The sequence below is a fragment of the Etheostoma cragini genome, chromosome 8, assembly GCF_013103735.1.
Source record: "Etheostoma cragini isolate CJK2018 chromosome 8, CSU_Ecrag_1.0, whole genome shotgun sequence".
Classification (NCBI taxonomy): Eukaryota; Metazoa; Chordata; class Actinopteri; order Perciformes; family Percidae; genus Etheostoma; species Etheostoma cragini.
In genome coordinates, this window is record NC_048414.1 from 3253618 (window position 1) to 3273938 (window position 20321).

The following is a 20321-nucleotide window of genomic DNA, read 5'->3' on the forward strand; positions in this document are numbered from 1 at the left end:
AGCTCAGACCAGGGTGTGTGTGTGTGTCTGTGTCTGTGTCTGGGGCTGTCATGAAACAGCTGGAGGGTACCTCCCAGGAAATCAGTTCCTATATGACTCTGACATTGCGGTTTACAAAGATATGCCTGTAACTACTAGTAAAGATAAAAAACATACACTGCAACACAGTCGCCACTCATGTGATAGTTTTTGTATAGTTATTTTGTTGTAAAACATACTTAGCTTTATTAGACATACAAATTTACATACATATTCAAATACTAAGAACATAGAGTCATACAAATAAGTCATCAGACCGTTATGGGTGAGTGTGAGCTTACAAAAACACAGCAACTGTCCTTCACAACACAGGAAATAAGTGTGTGTGCATGCAGTGTGTATGTAAGAACAAGACAAGTTTTCACAACACAGGAAACATGCGCGCCTACTTGTCTGCTTCTTGTTGTGTGTGTCTGTGTGTATGGTTGTGATTTCCTCAGTCCCCCAGGTAACGTAGGTGTAAATGGTTCTCTGATTAACATGTGAATAGTGTGAGGATGGGTGGTGGAGACGGCAGCTGACAGAGCAGTGATGTAGATTCATGTAGAAATGCTGTTCACCTGTTGAAGCTTTCTTTATTATTTTCAGATCTTTTTTTTGAAGATCTGTCACTTACGCTGAAAGTCCACAAGTGCGCTTTCTTTTTTCTTCAAACAACACTTTTTAAGTAATGCAATCAGTTTGGTAGACACTCCATAGACAGAAGAATGAGTCAAATAACAGTAGCCGATCTGGGAAGTGCATGTGACAAAACGGTTGCTTTTCAAAACAGTTGCTATGCATCATCGCTGGGGCAAAGGACAGTGGCCAGTTCTGGGACATTGTACTAGTCAGTCCGTAATCACGTGTGTCATACACCCGCCATGTTGGCTTCAACTTGAAGATAGCTAGATAGATAGATGTTCATTGATCCCAATAAAATGGGAAATTACAGTTTTGCAGCAGCAAAATCATCAGTCACACAGACTACAACTAGGATACAATGTACATGTAGATGTAAATGGGCTGTTTTTATATAGCACTTTCTAGTCTTATCAACTACTCAAAGCGCGTTTACATCGTACAGGATCCATTCGCCACCTGCTCATCAGATACACACTCACACACATTTACACTCCGATGGCGCAGCATCGGGGGCAACTCGGGGTTAAGTGTCTTGCCCAAGGACACTTCGACATGGGACTGCAGGGCCAAAGATTGAAGCACCAGCCGTACAATATACATGTAATAATAATAGGAATAAAATACAACAAATGTTGAGAATAAACAAATATGCAAAAATGTGAAGGCAAAAATGTGAAGGCCTGGTCCTCTCCAGTTGCCTCTCCATCAACTCTGCAATATTTGTGCTAAGTTTGTTTATTTTACAAATATTAGGATCCCTGTTGGACAGGCATAGCATGATGTGGCTATGAGTCCCTCATGAAGATCAGGAACTCTAGCCTAGGCTAGCTAGCCAGTTGGCCGGTGAAGTTGTCCAATGTTTTTAAACAGCGAAGAAAGAGGGTTGACTCTGCTGGCCTCCCTGGCCAAAGTTTTCAAATGTAGACATCAGAAAAAACACTAGTGAGAAAACTGTGAAGTCTGCTATCAGCTGCGACCTATGGCTACAATGCCGACTATGGGGACAAGCAAGACCATCTCTGCGTCTTACTCCATCTATAGTCAGAGGGGGCCCCTAGGCAAGCCTGGAGAAACTTAACACCGAGTGCAACTTGTCTGAACCTGGTGTGCCGGTGCAATTCAGCTGGAAATTGCAAATGGTTGCATCCAGCTTCATAAAAACATTGGGTAGTGTGTGATCTACTGCTGGGAGAATGTGTCTCTCTCTTAGCCCCCACTTATTTAGGTGTGTCAAGTCCAAATTTTTCCAGGCTGAGCCTTAGGTGCCACGACCAGGCCCGCACACCAGGGTGTGGGCTGGGTCACTATAGAAATCACTCCCATGTCCTCCATCCGTTTCAGCTCAGCCTGCTTCTTGTCCCGCAGTGGAAGAGGCCCCGGTGTGGGGATGACAGGGCAAATGGGGTAGCACCTAGCTCCAGCTTGATTTTGTGAGGCTGCTTTGATTGTCCCAAGCCTCAGAACACGGTAAGGTACTTCGCTTTCAAATCTTCCTGGTGGGCTTGAACTGGACACGCCTTATTAGCTTGAGTGCTTTTATAGCAGGGAGACCCAACAGTGGCTTAGACAGTCCCTCCACAACAGAAATGTATTGTTCTGTTGTTTCCTTTTCAATACTCCTTTTCAACGTCTCAATCCGCTCTTCCTCTCCCTCAGAGCATATTTCTCCTAGAAAAGCAAAGTCCTCGTCGTCTTTGCTCTCCATATGGGCCTCTGTGATGTCATGGACACCGCCAGTTGGCCTACATTTCTTTGGAAAATGTCCCTTTTTTGTTCCTTCACTCTGAATCACGGGCGGGGCAGTCCTTCCACATGTGTTTCCTTGAAAAGTCCACATCTGTATTTGTGTCACTTTTAGCCTGAGCTGTTTTCTGCCACTTTGTGTGTTGTTGCGTATTTCTTCAACGTGTCCTGTTGCTTGTTCTCAAAACATTGGCTGCTTTTTTTTCCACTGCTACACTCTGTCACACTCTTGTCATGGCTTTTGCTAGTGTTAGGGCAGCGTCCAACTGTAAACTTTCTGACAGTTTAGCATCTCTTATGCATCTCTTATGCCAACCACACCACAAAACTCTTGTGACTATTTATCCAGTCCAGTCCTATTCTGTAGCATTCAAAGCGTTTAAGCCATCTTGGCCTTTCATTAGCATTAGCAAGTTGTGTCACTCACATAACAGTCCCTGCCATACTATAGTCAAGCTATAGTTCCCTTTCAGAACAGTTTCCATGTCTCTTTTCACACATGATGCAGGATAACTCCAGCAAATTACAAAAGACAACATGACATAATGTTGTTGTCGTCGGTGTCTTCTTGTCATATGCTATAATGACCTCTCAGTCAGTTGTCAATTTTTAAGGATTCTTTCATCTACAGCTTTGTGAAACTGAGTCAGCCACCATAACCCACAATATTTGTCATCAATGTAGAGTTTAAAAAGCAGAGGACAGTGTTTCCAAGACAGCAGCATGGATTGAATGAGTTGTCAAAGACAACCCATGCTTTTCACCTGTGAGTGTGTGTGCTTGTGTGTGTTTGTGTGCATGTGTTGCTCTGTTTGTTGCCCCTAGTTCACATAGAATCAGTGTAATAAGAGAACAGCATGTACTGAATGAGTTGTCAAAGACATTACGTGCTGTTCACCTGTGTGTGTGTGTGTGTGTGTGTGTGTGTGTGTGTGTGTGTGTGTGTGTGTGTGTGTGTGTGTCTTGCTCTGGACGTGGCCCCTGTACAGATAGAATCAGTGTGATAAGAGAACAGCGTGTACTGAATGAGTTGTCAGACATTGCGTGCTGTTCACCTGTAAATGTGAGAGAGAGTGTGTGTGTGTTTGTGTGTGTGTGTTTGTGTGTCTTGTTATGGCCGTGGCCCCTGTACAGATAGAATCAGTGTGATAAGAGAAAGAGGCATGTGGCCTGACAGCTCCTCCTGTTTTGTCTCTGCTAATCTCAAACAGCTCGACAGCCACCTCTTCATCACTGTCTTCATGCTCCATTGCTTTTCTTTTCTTTGACTTTGTCATTTGGATCTCACACTGCATTGTCTTGCCTTTGCGCTGTGTTACGTGTTGCGTGGTCTCGCTTTGCCAGACCTTCCTCCACAGAAAAACGTGCTCGGATTTATTGGCATTTTCAACCAATAGCAAACGCCTTGGGCAGCGCCAAGCGCCAGACGGAGCACTGGTGCCGCTGTAAAACAGCCTCTGGAAGGGACTTGTTTGGGTGGAGCATGTGTACCTTCAATAGTTGTTTTAGTTAGAAAACTCATATTGCACAGGTAGTCTAGCTAGCTGTCTGGATTTACCCTGCAGAGCTCTGAGGGGCAGGTAACCATAGTCCTCCTTAATCCACCAGAGTATAGAATGGCAACACAAAGAAAGTGGAAGGTGAGGAACATCCGGTCAAAATTTAGGGACATCTGGCAAAAATCCCGCCTCACCTGAACAATCCCGGAAATGAAAAGCGGTTGACATAGACTATGTTTTGCGTCACTTTTGCATCATGTTGCGTTGCACACCGGTTGACGCCTCTGAAGATCAGCATTTGAACAGGTTGAACTCTTGATTGCTGATATAAACTTTCACACACCTTACTCATAAAACAACCCTCTGCTTATGCGACAATAATAATGCAACAATCTTTCCTTGATGTTGATTGTGGTGCACTTACACTCAATATTAACATATGATCTGTTTCTATCAGCTAAATTAGTTTTTACATCTACACATGGCATAAGAAAACGTTTTTGATGTACTGAGTGAGACAGTTTATATTTGAAACATAAACTTGTCTATACTCTCTGGTGGACAATCTATCTGATGGGGACATAAAAGGTTGCCTTTCTCCCTTTTCACTAGGCCCTGTTCCCAAAGGTTAACAGTGCCTTTGTGTCTGCTTAATTATTAATTTCAGTGTAATATGTAATATGTGTTTAAATGACACATACTTGTTTATTTTGTTCGTTTTATGGGTTCATAGGATTTTTGATGTTGGGTTAGAGATCAGCTGCTCCGCAGCTCAATCTAGAAAAGTGCAAACAAGTTCTCTTAATTATGTCCTCATATCAGGGAGGGGCTGGGAACTGTTAAAGCCTCTGAACACCCACACGGGTGTTTACAGTTGAGACCTCTGCTTAGGTTGAAGGTTTGCCAGAGCTTTGATGGGAATTGATTAGGTTACAAATCCTCAACTGTAAAAATGATAACTGTGTAATTTGTCCTGCCCTAACAGATGCAACAAAGCTGACAGGAGACTCGGGAAGATGTCAGTAAGACTTTAGATCCTTTAAGATGTAGGAAGATACGTAAAATAGTTCTGCAATCAGGGAATTTCTATAATATTTGGGGTGCTCATTGGTATGGATGGGTGCCCATTTGAATGCTTGCTTGGTTTTGCTCACCCTGGACAGGTGGTAGGTTGTAGTAGGTGAGGCTGAGAAGGTAAAATGCCATTCACTGGAGTCAGAGGGGGGGGGAGAGTTCAATGGACTGCTCTTATTTAGCGCTTTTCCAGTCTTAACGACTACTCAAAACGACTTCCTACATTCTTCTGTTCACCCATAAAGGCCTTACAACCACTCAATCCTACCTCCATTCAGTCTTAGTAAAAAACAAAGAAAATGTACTTAACCATTCATAAATATCCAGACATTCACTTAAAAAATTCGCATCCTTACATTCAGTCACAGATTTAGAGTATATTAAAGAATTCATAGTCATACGTTCATCGCTGCTCATTATGAGCTTAACTGCGAGAAAACAAATGAGTGCTTATACCACTTATATTTGCACAGAGGAACCCTGCACTTATTTCCTGAGTTCAACAACTCAAACTGTGAAAAGGCCACGTAGAGTTATCAGACAGAAGGGTCTTAGCCTGCCTGATAGTTGCCTGATCAAAAAGCTCCTAGCGGGTCGAGAGGTGCAGGTGTTCCCATCATTTTGCCTGCTGTTTTAACCAGATTGAAAATCAGAGTTTTAAATTTTACTGTTAAATTCCCAAACTAGCTGGTAATACCAAACCAAAGCATTGTCTGTATTTTTGCTATATAGAAGATTAATAATCAGTAGGAGTCTGATCTGGCAGGGCCTTTTGTTGGGCAGCTTGAGCTAGCAGAAACACACTGCATTAGCTGTCTTTTAACTTGCCCTGGGCCGTTTTTCTTTCTTCAGAATGCAGTCAGATATACAGAGGTCTTTAACACTGGTCTGAGATCAGATTACAGTGCACGCTCAATTGGCAACTGGGCGATCTGACAGCATTCTGATTTTTTTTGTGCACCTGCATTGAAATGCCCCCCCCCCCCCCCCCCCATCTAGATAATCCCTACTCGTCACGCGGGTCCATTCCGACCGTTTCAAGTCTATGATTTTGTGTTTTGTTTTTCCTTTCGTGTGTCTGTCTATCACTTCTCATACCAAAGGCCCAGTTCTTCTTTCAAGCACTGACATGAACCCACTTCCTGTGCATCATGCGCTAACTTTCAGATTTTGCAATGCAGTGGTGTTCACAGACACTCTCATTGTCTTTCTCTAATCTGTCGTTCTCACACAGTAAGTTCCATGGTAAGCCATACTCACTTCCTGAGTATGTGTCATGTGCACACACAAACAAATGCAGACAGGTCTAGCTCCAGACTTGATTAGTGCATGTGGTGAGTCTTTGTTTGAGGACAAAGGATTTCCCCGTCTGAGACGAGCAGCCGGTGGCAAAAAAACAAGGAGGACAAGATTAGCTGCTGATTGGGTGAATGAGAAGTGAGGGTGTGGAAGAAGGCGGAGGAAACTGCTCAGACCTGGTTTTGCAACCCTCCGATTTCAAGTTTGAACATAAGCACTGCTAACCTTCAGGGAACTGGAGTTTCTATTAGCGTCTCAATTTTAATGTAATTCAACAGACAATTTAACATGTTTGTCAATTGTTAATGTCAATATTAACGACGTTCCACTTCTCCTCAGATCTCTGCAGGGTAACTCCAGACAGCTAGCTAGACTATCTGTCCAATCTGAGTTTTCTGTTGTTTGACTTAAACAACTTTTGAACGTACACAAGGCTTTTTTGCAGCGGCAACGTGGCTCCTCCCGGTGCGTAGCGCTGCCCATGACTTTTGTGATTAGTTTGAAGAAAAGCACATAAACCAGAGCATGTTTTGCTCCCATCCCAGAATGCTGTGTGGACTAGCCAGAGCGTCCTCTGCAGAGCTGTGGAGGAAGGTCTGGCAAAGACTACCTGGTAATTAAAGCTCATTAGACTCACTGATCTTCAATCATTAAGTTAATCATTGAGTCAATCAGTATGGAAATGTGGAGTGATTGAAATGTAAATGTCTGGAAAGAAAAGAGAGACGCTGTAACAGAGGCATGGCAGGACACACAGGGTCTTTGGGGCTTTACTCTGACGTACCTGTCACACATTCAGGTGTCAAATGCCTTTCAATTTATTGGGGAAAGAATGGCTTTAGAATACGAACAAAGACCATGACATGAAATTCAGTGTGTCTGTAGCGCTGCACGAAATAAATGGAGAGGAACAATGAGTTAAATTAGAAAACAACTAGGTGGTAAACATGTAAAAAGATATGGATGGTCTAACTGGTGAAATTACAAATAATTTGGTCATGTTCTTGGACTGATTGCATTTCTTTTAAAAGAATGATTTCACATGGTGACGGGTAACATGATGTCCCCGGTTTTGACAACAGCCAATCAGTGTTGTTAGAGAGATGTTTTTGGTTAAACATGGTCTGAGGTTTCTCAAACTGCAGACAGATAAACAAATAGTATATGAGCCCTCTTTGGAGCGAAGACTATGTCCACACCGGGCTTATTTTTGGCTTTGCATCCTCACTAGTCCGGCGATTTTACCCCCAAAAAACTGTGCTTTATAAACACGGTCCCCAGAGTGGAAACATTTCTAGACAGCAATGAATTCTTTTATTGAGTCATCCCCAACTCTCTGTCATTGTTCATTGTGGCAAAAAAAGACAAATTGCTCAGGTGTTGCAAATCACTTGCATGTCTGTACATAGGAACTATGTTTTTCCTTTGGTAAGCGGTCGTATTCAGAGCCACAATCCTATCTTACCAAGATATTGTCTGTGATGCTTAAAGTTATGCTAAGATTGAGAGAGAGTAAAGGAGAGGATGCAAGTCGTTCTCACATGTGAACAGTGTTTTCGGATTTATAGGAACACATCATGAAACTTGACACCTTGATCAAACCAATCAGAGCAAAAATTTTGAAGTGACAATCCTTTTCCATGCTTTTATTCAAAAATAAATGGCATTCTGGCATATTCTACTTGGTGCATGTACAGAGAGTAATCTCAGATTTTATGACAGGGACAAAGAGAGGGGCGAAAATGAAACACAACGGGTGAGAGAGGAAGGGCAAGAGGGGGCCATGGGCAAAAAAGAAGGGCAGAACAATAGGGTGAGCAGCAGGGAGGACAAGGTTGAGAGGGGCTGAGGTAGGGAGGGGGTGTTCGCTGGTGAAAGAGAGCAGAATTCATTTGAAGGTGAATGGAAACAGCTTGGCTCCATTCAGAGGGACTTCTGTCACGCTGGGTGGAGGTGGAGGGAGGGCTGCTGCAGGAGCCAAAGGGCCAATGTTAAAGCCGGGGCCGCTACACACTTCATATGCTAACAAACCACAGAGACACAGGCAGGGATGCAACACACACACACACACAGACACACAAACACAAACACAAACACACACACACACACACACACACACACAGACATGCAGGTAAAAAGTAAAGAGACAGGCTGCTGGATGAGAGGGAGTAGTCTGGTGTTTGTGTGTGTGTTTGTGTGTGTGTGTGTGTGTGTGTGTGTGTGTGTGTGTGTGTGTGTGTGTGTGTGTGTTTGTATGGTTATATTTGTATTTGGTAGAAAGTTAAATAAGTTTAGGTAGGTCTGTGTGCTTTTCTCCTTACATCCAAACACACAATCCACACATATAATTCATTAATATAATATATAATTATAATAATAATATACAGGAATTCCCGAACTTTGGCTGAAGGCTATGGGGTTGACATCAGGCCTTTAAAAGATTGGAAGAGAACCAGCTGGGAACATTATGAGAGAAATTTCTAATCACAACTACACAAAAACAACTGCTGTTCTACATTTTTCCAGTTTTCTGTTGAAAGATATGATGAATGAATGAATATTTACAGGCAGTAACGTATCCACAGCCAAATTAAAAAGAGGTTTCAGGAGAGTTTTCTGCCTCATCATAGCTTTTGCTCTGTTTATAGATTTTCTGGCTTAAAAATGAATTTGTAATGAAAACGATGTCGTTTCTTGGCATGAAAATGGAAACGGTTTAAGATCAGTGAGCAACATAAATATCAGCATAAGTATCATTTTATGAATTCTGTGCAGAGCTGGAAAAGAAAACAACTTTTCATTTAATTCCATTCACCCACCAGCAGCAGATATTCTGAAAATGATATAACTAACAAGACAAAAGATAAGCGATATGGTAAACATACCTGAATGAATGAAGTTTCATTCACCACAACAAAAACCTTACGTTAATTTTTAGTTACATGAGCTCAAAGCTGTCACTCAACACTACTACCGGTCCAATCCCGGTGTCCACTGTGCTTCTGTCCCTAAAGGGGGTTGTTCCACATCGCTGTATATGTCTGGAGTGATGAATCTGTGTGTTTCAGAGGATCTTATCAGTTGATTGATAATCTTCTCCGGCACTCTGATGCTATCTCGTTACAGAGCTGTTCGTGTCCGAGGTGTGAGACAGACAGGACGCAGCAGAGAGATCGGTCCGCTGTCAAAACACCTCTATATTTAGACAGAAACCTTCATTAGGTTTTAAGAGAAATCCACACACAGTCAACAACATTGCATAACTGGGATGTTGTTTACAGAAAGATAGTAAGGAATTTATCTTTTCTGTCCCGTTTCATGTTATAATGATTGATGTGGCTCCTTCAGTACGTTCATTACTTATGTAGATAGGAAATGTCTTCTAGTTTTATGAATGTTTCGGTGTGGAAATCCACTTTGCAAAATCCTCTTAGGCTACTTACTTAGTACCAATTTCTATGTTTCAAGGTTATATTTTTTTTCTGGCAGCAAAACACATTCAATTAAATTTAACTTATGGTGTGAAATCGTAACAGAAGTTTTCACAGGACAGTTTACAGGTAGAGTAGGTCTAGACCACACTCTATAATTTACAGATACTATACTTGAGGGAGAGATACTTGATATGAATCATAATAATTATAGCAGTGGGTAAAATGGAATGACATGACAATTATAGTAACAGTAAAGAAAAAATAATAGAACTTTGAGTAATAGATCCAGGTGCCATCACAATCCCAGGACATCTGCGAGGCGAGAAAGCATTCCGGGAAGAAGCTACTGTAAGTTAATAACATGCATAAATGGGAATGCATACATGCACACAGATGGAGAGAGAGAGAATGGAGGCATGCAAGATGTTGCTAGCAAAACAAGTAGGACTACTCTTAAACTGAACATTAGGTTATGACATGAACAATAATGTAACACCTGAGATGTACGCTGGAACTTCCTCATGAGTATCACTGCGGAACTATCTGCTGTTATCCAATGAGGGTGTTAAGTTTTCCTGCAGTCTGAAGCTAATGAGACCTCCTGAGTCTGGACTAGTGATTTTAAATTAACAGGTCATCAAAAGCCGTGAAAAGCCTTCCTTTTGTTTACTGCGCAAATGCATTTAGTTTGGGTGTGAAGGCCGTTAACGAGCTGATGGGAAGCAGTCATCGGCCCTGATAGCTCTGTCCGTGTTAAAGGGGCGTGAAGGATGCGGAGACGCCAAAGATCCTTCTGATGGATGTGAGTGAACACCACGGACTCTGACTGTTGCTCTGTCTATACATGTCCTTATGAATAAAGAACTGTAGAATTCGGAAAATATGATAGGGATGTTATTGCAATTCATTCCACATGGAGAAAAGTAAATACCATACAGACCCGGGCTCCAAATGTGACATTTTAGGAATGTATATATCTTTTTTTTTCAGTGCTGCATTATTACAGGGATATCAAAGTGGTTTTGGTTTGTGAGAGAGAGAAAGAGAGGATGAAACACCACCACCCACACAACTGAGCCTCTTTAGTTCAGTGAAGGCTGCACAGACGAAAATAGCCCCTGTGCTTTTGTGTACTTACAATGTCCCCGAGCAGTATTGTTCAACTGTGTTTATTTCACACGCTTTCAATTGAAAAGCTACACAGAAACACACCAAATAAAACCTATTTAGCGTCTTGATACCACAATTCTGGTATTTAGTGTTTTACCACAATATTCTTATCAAGACTGGTGGACTTATAAAAGGTATTTGGCGCATGAAGTTTTTCTTTTTCACCGTTGGTCTGGTACTGTGTATGATTTCAGAATGAAATTTGTGAATAAAGGAGTCTCTGGTGGTCGGTCTGTTTAATGAACACAGGCGTGCCTGGATAGCTCATCTGGTAGAGCGTGTGCCCCATGTCCAAAGGCCCAGTCCTTGTCACAGCTGCCGCAGGTTCAACTCTGACCTGCGTGTCATTCCCCCTCTCTCTCTCCCCTTTTACATCTAAAGCTTTCCTAGATAATAATAATAATAATATAAAGGCCTAAAAGGTCCCCCAAAAAATAATAATCTTAAAGGAGCCTCCGGTGGTAGGTCCGTTTAAAGAAATATGTCATCCAAATTCAAGCTTTAAAGCGTAACAGTCAAGCCATTGACAACTAAGTTGCTTCAAAGCTATTTAAGACTCCTCCTTGGCTAATAGCAACTGTGTGGAGCGGAGGGGGGGGGGGGGGGGGGGGGGGGGGGGGGGGGGGGGGGGGGGGGGGGGGCGTGCGCCGTCACGGAAGGCTTGTATCATCAGTTTTGTTGTCATTACTTAGAAATCCTCATGCGTGAGACAGAAAATACGCACCATAGCTATAAATATATCATAACAACATAAACCTATGGTTACAAATAAGGGCAAATATAATGTCCACTATGCAGGAAGGATGTCCTAAGGATGGCCTGAGATCCTGGTTGAAGTTCAAGTTTGTTAGGTCGAGCAAGGCACTGATCTGGCATCCGTTGTTGTTTGGCTGACCTCTGACCTGGCAGGATGGAGGCGAGAGTAAAGGTTCTCCATCAGCGGTCGTCCACAGGGGGAGGACAAAAGGTCTAGAGTTATGTCATCTAGAGGCCCATTTTTAAATGTCTCCAGATATCGGTTTCCTTCATGAATTGTTTTTACTGCATACACACTAAGGTATTTGTTTTTTAATTTTCATTTGTGAAACTCAGTGTTAGCCTGCATTAAGTTTGGATTCTTGGGCAAAGAAAAAATGTTTTTATTGCACCTGCGCATGAGACATGTAATAATAATAATAATAACAATAACAATAATACATTTCATTTAATGGCACTCAAACTCACCTTACATCAGTAGTACACATACAATAGGCGACAAAACAACAAACGACAAAATATAGAATAAGCAACAAAGCATAGCACAGCCAGTTTAGATTTGCATCAAATAAACTGCAGTTGTTGTAGTTAAAACGATGAAGCTACTTTCCAATGGTGGGTTTTAAGAGCAGTTTGGAATCTGTTAGGAGTCCAGTATGCGGATGTGAGGAAGAATTGTGGGAGGAAGTGTAGGTTCAGCGGAGTTAAAAAGGCCAGGCCCTCACTTTGCTCAAATACAAGTTTAAAAAATACTAGGCTATAGATTTGGTATTAAATGCATTCTATGATCTGGTGTTATAACATTGTAACACCAGTTTAAATGTCTGGCACTTTGAACTGTTAAGGGTTAACAAAAGTTCTCCACTTCTGAAAGTTTAGACAAACTTAATAGGCTAATGTAAAGCACATCCCAGCCTCTTTTTCTTTCTTATGCAGCAGTTATTTGTATGTAACTCTATGTTTATATTTTCTGTAGCCTATTTGTTCATTTAATATGTTTTATATATTTTTTGTCTATGTGTGCACCTTTCACCAAGGCAACTTCCACATCAGTTTAGCCTACTTACTGTGACAATAAAACCTTTTCTGACTGACTATTATTGCCCAATACCTAGCTCTCTTATGTGATACTCCTTCCCCTCTCAGCCTCAGTAAAGGCCACTTTCTCCCTCCCTCCCTCCCTCCCTCTCTTCCTTTCTTCTCCCTGCAGTTCTTCTATTTGTTTGCACTCACTTGATCCGGAGCGGAAATTCCTCTCCGTTTTGTGAATGACAAACTCATTAACAATTCATCAACACGGGCCGCTTCATCCGGCCTCCGTCTCCAAGGCGACCGCCGCCGGGGCTCCTCTGATTGGCCGGCCGACATAATGTATCCAATGAAACGCCTCCTGTTTGTAGCCATTCACCAGCCTGGCGCCGCAGAGAGAGCATTGAGAGACTGCAGAGCTTCGATTCACATCGGAGACAGACAGAGAGGGATCACGCGGCATCCGCAGGCACAGACAGACGCGCAAAACCCGCATGGTTCACATCCAGAGAGACCAACCACCCCACCTTTCTATTCCGCATCTCCAAAAAGGGAAGACAGAGGTGGAAGTTGCACTTGGATCCGTGGAGTTAGAGGCTATATAAGAGCAGAGAAAAGCGTCAGTTGCGTCGCAGGGCAAGTGCGGCTCATTGATAAATAACACGGGCTCTCCGGCGGATGCATGAATGACCGTCAGTGAAGGCGTCGGGAAATCAGTGAAGTAGACCCGTGTTTTATTGACCGGGTTCGTCTTAAAACGCTTTGAAGGACGTTCGGAGTGATTTTTTGTTACATCATTGCGGTGGGCCCTCCAAGCAGCGGACTGTAAAATAAATCCCAGATTGCGTGTGTGTTTTGGTTGCTTCCTTCCCACCGCAGCCAGGAACTCTCGCTTCTTCGAGTCCTTTTTACTCCTGCTTATAAATGCTCGACAAGCTCAAGCCCGTCATCCAGCTCGACTCCGTAATGGCGATCAGCAAGACGGTGGGCTGGCTCCGGGAGCAGCTGGAGACGCGCAGGGACGGCCTGCTTGTGATGGACTGCCGGGCCCAGGAGCTCTACGAGTCTTCGCACGTCGAGGCGGCCATCAACGTGGCCATACCGTCCCTTATGCTCCGCAGGCTCAAGAAGGGCAACCTGCCCGTGCGATCGCTGCTCTCCGACGGGGAGGACCGGGAGAAGTTCGTGCGCCGGTGCAAGACGGACACCATCGTGCTGTACGACGAGTACAGCCGGGAGTGGAACGAGAACGTGGACGGGGGCTCGGTGTTAGGTTTACTGCTGAGGAGGATGAAGGACGAAGGCTACAAGGCCTATTATCTGGAGGGTGAGTGCGGTTCATTCACATTTTAGATCCCCTCCGGCTGCTGGTGTTCATTCATAGCCGCAGATTAGTTTGGCGCAAAGACGGAAACAGACGCTTAACGTGAAATCTTAATAATCTGAGTTTCACTTATTTAACGTTACAGCTTTCACGTAATAGCCTTAGTCTAATTAAAAAAAAAAACGAATGTGTAATTTATTATAGCTTACTTGAGCCTTAATTAAAACAGGATTATGTGAAACTGCAGTCAAAGCCAACCGTTTTTGCACACATTCTAGGGAAAGGTGCAGCTAAATGTCTCTAAAATGCTTAGAGAATATTTTGCAGTGTGACATTGCTGTGCTCACACAGCGGCTTTGTACTAATTGCATCTCTTTTCCATTTTTCCCAGGAGGCTTCAGTAAATTCCAGGCCGAGTATCCAGCTCTGTGCGAAACCAACCTGGACGGTTCCTCCAACACCGGCTCCCCCACCGCCCAGGTGCTGGGCCTCGGCGGGCTGCGCATCAGCTCCGACTCGTCGGACATCGAGTCCGACATTGACCCGTGCAGCGCCACAGACTCGGACGGCAGCCCGCTGTCCAACCCGCAGCCCTGCTTCCCGGTGGAGATCCTGCCGCACCTGTACCTGGGCTGCGCCAAGGACTCCACCAACCTGGACGTGTTGGAGGAGTACGGCATCAAGTACATCCTCAACGTGACTCCCAACCTGCCCAACCTCTTCGAGAACGCAGGGGAGTTTAAGTACAAGCAGATCCCCATCTCGGATCACTGGAGCCAGAATCTCTCCCAGTTCTTCCCCGAGGCCATCAGCTTCATTGGTAAGTAATCCTGCAGCGTTATATAAAAAAAACACACACACACACTGCAGCTGCTCTAGCTGCAAATAGCCTCAGGCCTCTGGCTTGTTTAAATTTACTTTGTGGGCTGCAAACAATGATTATTTTCATTATTATTTCAAATGCAGTGGGCTTTTGTTTTTGAGTCATTTTATCTTTAAAATGTCAGAACATGGTGGAGAATTGGGCTGACCAAAAGTCAAATATACGAGTTTGTTATGACATTAAAAAAAGAAAAACAGGATCCAACTTGTCAGGTGATTATTTGACTAATCATTTCACCACTAATCATCTAATTCCTCACTTGATGGTTATATCTGTTTGATTTGAATGTATGTAGACAAAGTGAAAGTTCAAAAGCAGATAGTCATGGGCAGACTCTTATTATTTGGATATAATTGTCTTATCGCTGTCAGGAAGTTCTTAGGTTTGTTATTGTGCAGTTGAGATTAGATGAGGTGTCCCTGGCTGTGATCTTATCAGTCAATCAAACAGGGACACACTGAGCGAGCAGATTAAGGCCATTGTGTTGAGGCAGAGGAATACAAGTCTGCTTCTAATGGTGCACAGGCTAAAATGCTCTGTGTACAAATGATTTGACTTCAATGGAAGACATCCTGGCCCTACCTCTTGTCCTGGGGCTTGTGTAATTGCAGCACAAAGGGCAACGTTGAAACAGCACAATGGGGAGAGTGAACAAGAGGAGGGCGGTAATTTGAGCGCAACAGGAAGGAAGTGGCATTGAAAGTAATGTAGGACATGGCATTGTCCCCCCCTTCCCCCATCCTTCCTCCCTCCACATTACAAAAGGAGCCATTTACAGTCCCTGTTGACATCCTGTTCGCCTTGACAGGGTGCCCTCATGACTCCTACGTTTACACGCCCAAATGGCACCATTGTCGGAGTAGCCCTGGCGAGCGGAAGAATGATTTAATAGGCCGTAATAGTCAATTTCCCAACCGGCTCCTCTAGGCCAAAACTGAAAGAATGTCGGCTCTGTTTATGAGGGCTACTGTCGCAGCCCCTGTTTGTTGACTGACACGGCTGGGAGATAGCCAGGATGATAGCTTCCGCTGCTCGGCCTCCCGGGACGCGCTCCAACGTCCAACACAGTTAAAGGTCCCAGATGTTTAGCACAAGTTTGTTCCGGCTGCACTTTTCGTCACTTTCAGAAGGACGAGCGAGTCTAAAATGTCCCAATAATGTCCCTTAATGAGTACTTTTTTTTTTTGAGAGGCAAAGAAAACAAAATAAAGATGCCATCATGAACTTTTCTGACATTTTATTGACCAAACATTTGATTGATTTGTCTCAAAACTAGCAGACATACAGTAAATCTGTTTATTTTTATTTTAGTTTTTTTAATCGGTTGTGTACTTCTTGAAGAGGTCTGTAACGTTCCCACCCTTTCCTCTTTCTACCAGATGAAGCCCGAAGCCAGGAGTGCGGCGTCCTGGTCCACTGCCTGGCCGGCATCAGTCGCTCGGTGACGGTTACGGTGGCCTACCTGATGCAGAAGCTCAACCTGTCCATGAACGACGCCTACGACATCGTCAAGATGAAAAAGTCCAACATCTCACCCAACTTCAACTTCATGGGCCAGCTCCTGGACTTTGAGCGCACCTTGGGCCTGAAGCGCCCGTGCGACAACCGCATAGCGCCGCCGACCCAGCAGCTGTACTTCACCACGCCGACCAACCACAACGTCTTCCAGCTGGACGCCCTGGAGTCCACGTGAGGCCCGCCGTCACAACTCTCCTCGCTGGAGGTTTCGTGGGCCTCCTCTTAAAAAAGCTGCAAAAGTGTTTGTCTTTTTTCCGCAGTCTGCCATGGGACTTGGCTCTTGATCTTATTGGTACGGCTGGTTTGAGGCGACCGTTGCCGAGCGTCGTTACCGGAGAGCCAAAGCTGTCTCTCCAAGACGCAGCTGCTGCTGACTAAATGAGGAGAGACAGGAAGAGAGTCATTTAAAGAGTGCAGACTCTTTATTTCAATCTTGTATCCCTGTCGGACTCCTGAGGTCTTATAACTCCTTCTGTCATTGTGTCTGAGGAAACTTAAAGTGATTTGTTGGACAGCTGTACGCTATGCATCAAAGCTCCTGGCCGGGTGTGCCAAAGAGACATGGTTGTTCATACTGGACAGATCTAAAAATGAACTCCTTTTCTTTTTCTAGCACTGGTTCCCCCCAGACGTCTTCTTTGTCTTCTGTGAAGACTTGCCTGTGAGGGGTTGAAGCACCCCAGCTTTAGATGGCACCCTATATACTGGACTCGATTTTGCATTCGTGAAATCCTTACAAACATTTATACATTGTGTATATATATCTTAATATAAAAGACAATACAGTAAAAGCCTTGCTCTAGTATATTCCTATTTGGCACAAGTGGTTCCTGAAGATTCTCTTTGTTTCATATTCTACTTTTATGTAAGCAAACAAGCTGCATATTGATCAGTATGTTTAAGTTGATTATGCCAAAAATCAAGTAGTCTTTCCAAGAATTGTGCAAAAATGTGTATGTGTAATATATTTGATAATCGCTTTATGTGTGAATTCAGCCGACGGGCCTTGTTTTTGCACCCTCCCTCTCACAAATCAAAGTCCCCTTGGTCGTTTGCCTTACTTTGGCGCCCAGAAGGCTGTTAATGCGCATTAACCTTCAGAGAGGTTCATTAGTTTTCTCAACTCTTACAGTATCCCAGAGATTTTCTCTTTAAGTTTTCAAACAAAACGTCAATTAAACCGTGTTTTCCTAGCAGTTTGAATTTGACACCACATTAAAGATTTATAAACACGCTTGAGTCCGAAACAGGAACACGTGTTGTCTGGATCTCTGGCGGTTAATGTGAGTAATCCTGATCTGTGCACAAAGGGTAAAAGTCTCTGACACGTGGAAACAGTTAGGAGGCTTTGCCAAACCTCGCCTCTTCAGGGAGAACTCTGTGAAATGCAGTTTGTATTTGTCAAGATGAGAGAAACAGCATCCAGAGCTTTGGAGGGTCATGTTGCCCTTCTACAGAAAAGGCCATTTTCCAGAGGACGCCATCTTGGTGCCCTCTGCCAACCCCCTCCACTTTCCTCTCTTACGAATGTAAAGAAATGATAAGTTATTAATAAATTGCTATTTTGTCTACACTTTACACTTTCCATGCCTGTTTTTCCATTGATACTTATTGGTGTTTTGTCTGTTTCCACAGCGACACATTTATGTAAGTGTCTCCTCGCAAGCAACACAGTTGAGTGTTAACCAGCAGGCCGAGTCACGACAACATAAACAGTCGCCGTGAATCACGAGACTGTTCACGAAGCTCTCGCTATTCATTAACTACAGCACTCGAACACATCTCGCTAAAATTTCCACTTTAGTTTCAGCAATTGTCCTGCGACATTATGCTTAGCAAATAACAACTCTGTACCTTTGGATTCACACAAACAGTCCCTCGGGCACTCCCTGAAGGCGTGGCCTCTGTATTCAGCCATCAAAGGGAGCTGAAAGTACCTAGATAAGAGTGTTATTTGATAGCAAGTACAGTGGCGTGTACCTGCAGAGACCTGGAGGCCCACGGGAAGAGGATCAAGCAGCTACTCGCTTCTCAGCTCAGCAGAGGCCCGCATGCTCTGCCCCAGCATTCCCACACACTGATTAACGCCAGCAGCAGAGTGTGTGTGTGTGTGTGTGTGTTTTGATCATTTGGAGTGTGGGGTAAGGGTCAAGCGTAGCATTGATCTCTCTTTACATCAAAGTTAATGGACAGCTGGGTGTCAACTGATGATGATAGGGGATTTTGAATGACAGACTCCTGTGCAGCTCTTTTCATCTGCTAATCCCTTCCATGCCACATCAGTCAATCAATCAATCAATGTATTTGTCACATTAAGCTTCACAAGGTGAAAGGGCAGTCTGTGTTAAGTTTCTCCACACTAGCCTTGGTAGCCCCTCTGATGTAGAGATGGAGGTGGATCTTAGGTGTAATTTCAACAGCTAGCCGAGTCAGCTCTCCTCCATCCTGATGAGCGACTTAGGATGACGTCATGGAGTAACGTCCTCAAACTGCAGTTAAGAGTGAGTGTGAGTCAACACAAACAGCAGTCTGGAAGACTAAGGTTCCACTATTATTCCGGAAAGCTTTTACAATGAGGTACACAAACATGTTAAATGAGTAACAAAAGGTTAGCTAATGATTAGCTACTGATTGACTGATTCAAGCACTAATGATTAGTTACTGGTAAACACAACAGTAACTACTGTTAAATGAATGAGAAACATTCCTTTTCAGTCATTCCTCAGTAACTACCTACATTTTTTGTACCTCATTGTAAAGTGTTATTCCCCATAGGACAACATTCAGAATTTGATACAGGTCATGTAAACAGCATGTTCCGATTGGATAATCCAAATAAGGCCTTCTTTCCGAATACAGCATTTTCCGAACAACATGTAAGATATTCTGGTATTATTTGGGTTTTAGAGGCTTTGTTTGGACATGTAGAACAACACATTTGAAATAAATGTATCTCAATCTAAGTTTTTAACCGCAGGCTTAAGGATCTGCTGTGTGCGTTGCTATGGTTGCTGCACACTGACCAACCAGCCAACAGTGTGCAAGGCTGCAGACCCGATAAGATTCTTTACAACATTATTAAAGACTTGGATATCAACAGGTTTTTGGATACACACACACCGTCACGCCAACCTTTTCAAGAAGCTTGAAGCCAAAGCCATTAATATGTAACAAATAAGCAATCATTGGACATAATAAACTGAACAACGGACTCTGACATGGGTTTGTACTGAAATATTATCTAGCATGCAGCTGAACAAAGTGAGTGAATCATTGGCTCTGTAACAAAGTCCTAAATCTGCACACTCATGTCCTGACGTGAATGGTTTATAAATAAGACCAGCGCTCTCCCTTTTGCCAACTTTCCAGTTCAGGTAGTATTTCCGTTTCCTGTGTAATTATTTTAATAATAACATGACTCCTACAATCCAAATGTACCAGCAAACAGTTTTGAGCAATGCTTGTTCTTAACTCATTAAATTAAGTATTTATGTATCTTGAAGTTCTTCATTTGCCATTTTACCCAAAATAATTTAAACAGACAGTGGAAATCCATATTCCTGCATGCAGAACAGTATATATGCGATTTGTGCCATACACAGAGGTACTGATTGTACCTAGTCACACCAAATTTCCTGGAGACAAATCTCTCTCGGGTCTGATATTTAGTGGCATCGTCATTCATTCATTTTTTTTTAGGGTCATGGAGTCTGCTTGATGCACTGAATGGAAAGTCAGCAGTTTATTAGGATTATTGCAGATGTACTGTACAGGAAATGAGTAAAAACATTCCTACACTACTAATCTAATCCAGTCTCCAATCAATGTAAATTGTGGAGCCAAGCTCAGGGGGACACTGGATAAACATGTAAACTCTGTGCTGAAAGGCCTTTGGCTGGGAATCAAATGTAAGTTTTAATGTTTCTTTA

The 20321-nt window shown here is 43.3% G+C and overlaps 1 protein-coding gene across 1 annotated transcript; it reads left to right on the forward strand.

Annotated features, from left to right (window-relative positions):
* The first annotated feature begins 13029 nt into the window (after positions 1-13029).
* On the forward strand, positions 13030-17970 carry dusp6 (dual specificity phosphatase 6). Its single transcript, XM_034879213.1, has 3 exons — positions 13030-13994; positions 14383-14811; positions 16254-17970. The coding sequence occupies exons 1-3, from the start codon at positions 13592-13594 to the stop codon at positions 16565-16567; spliced, it is 1146 nt and encodes a 381-aa protein (XP_034735104.1). The 5' UTR covers positions 13030-13591; the 3' UTR covers positions 16568-17970.
* Positions 17971-20321: the final 2351 nt, after the last annotated feature.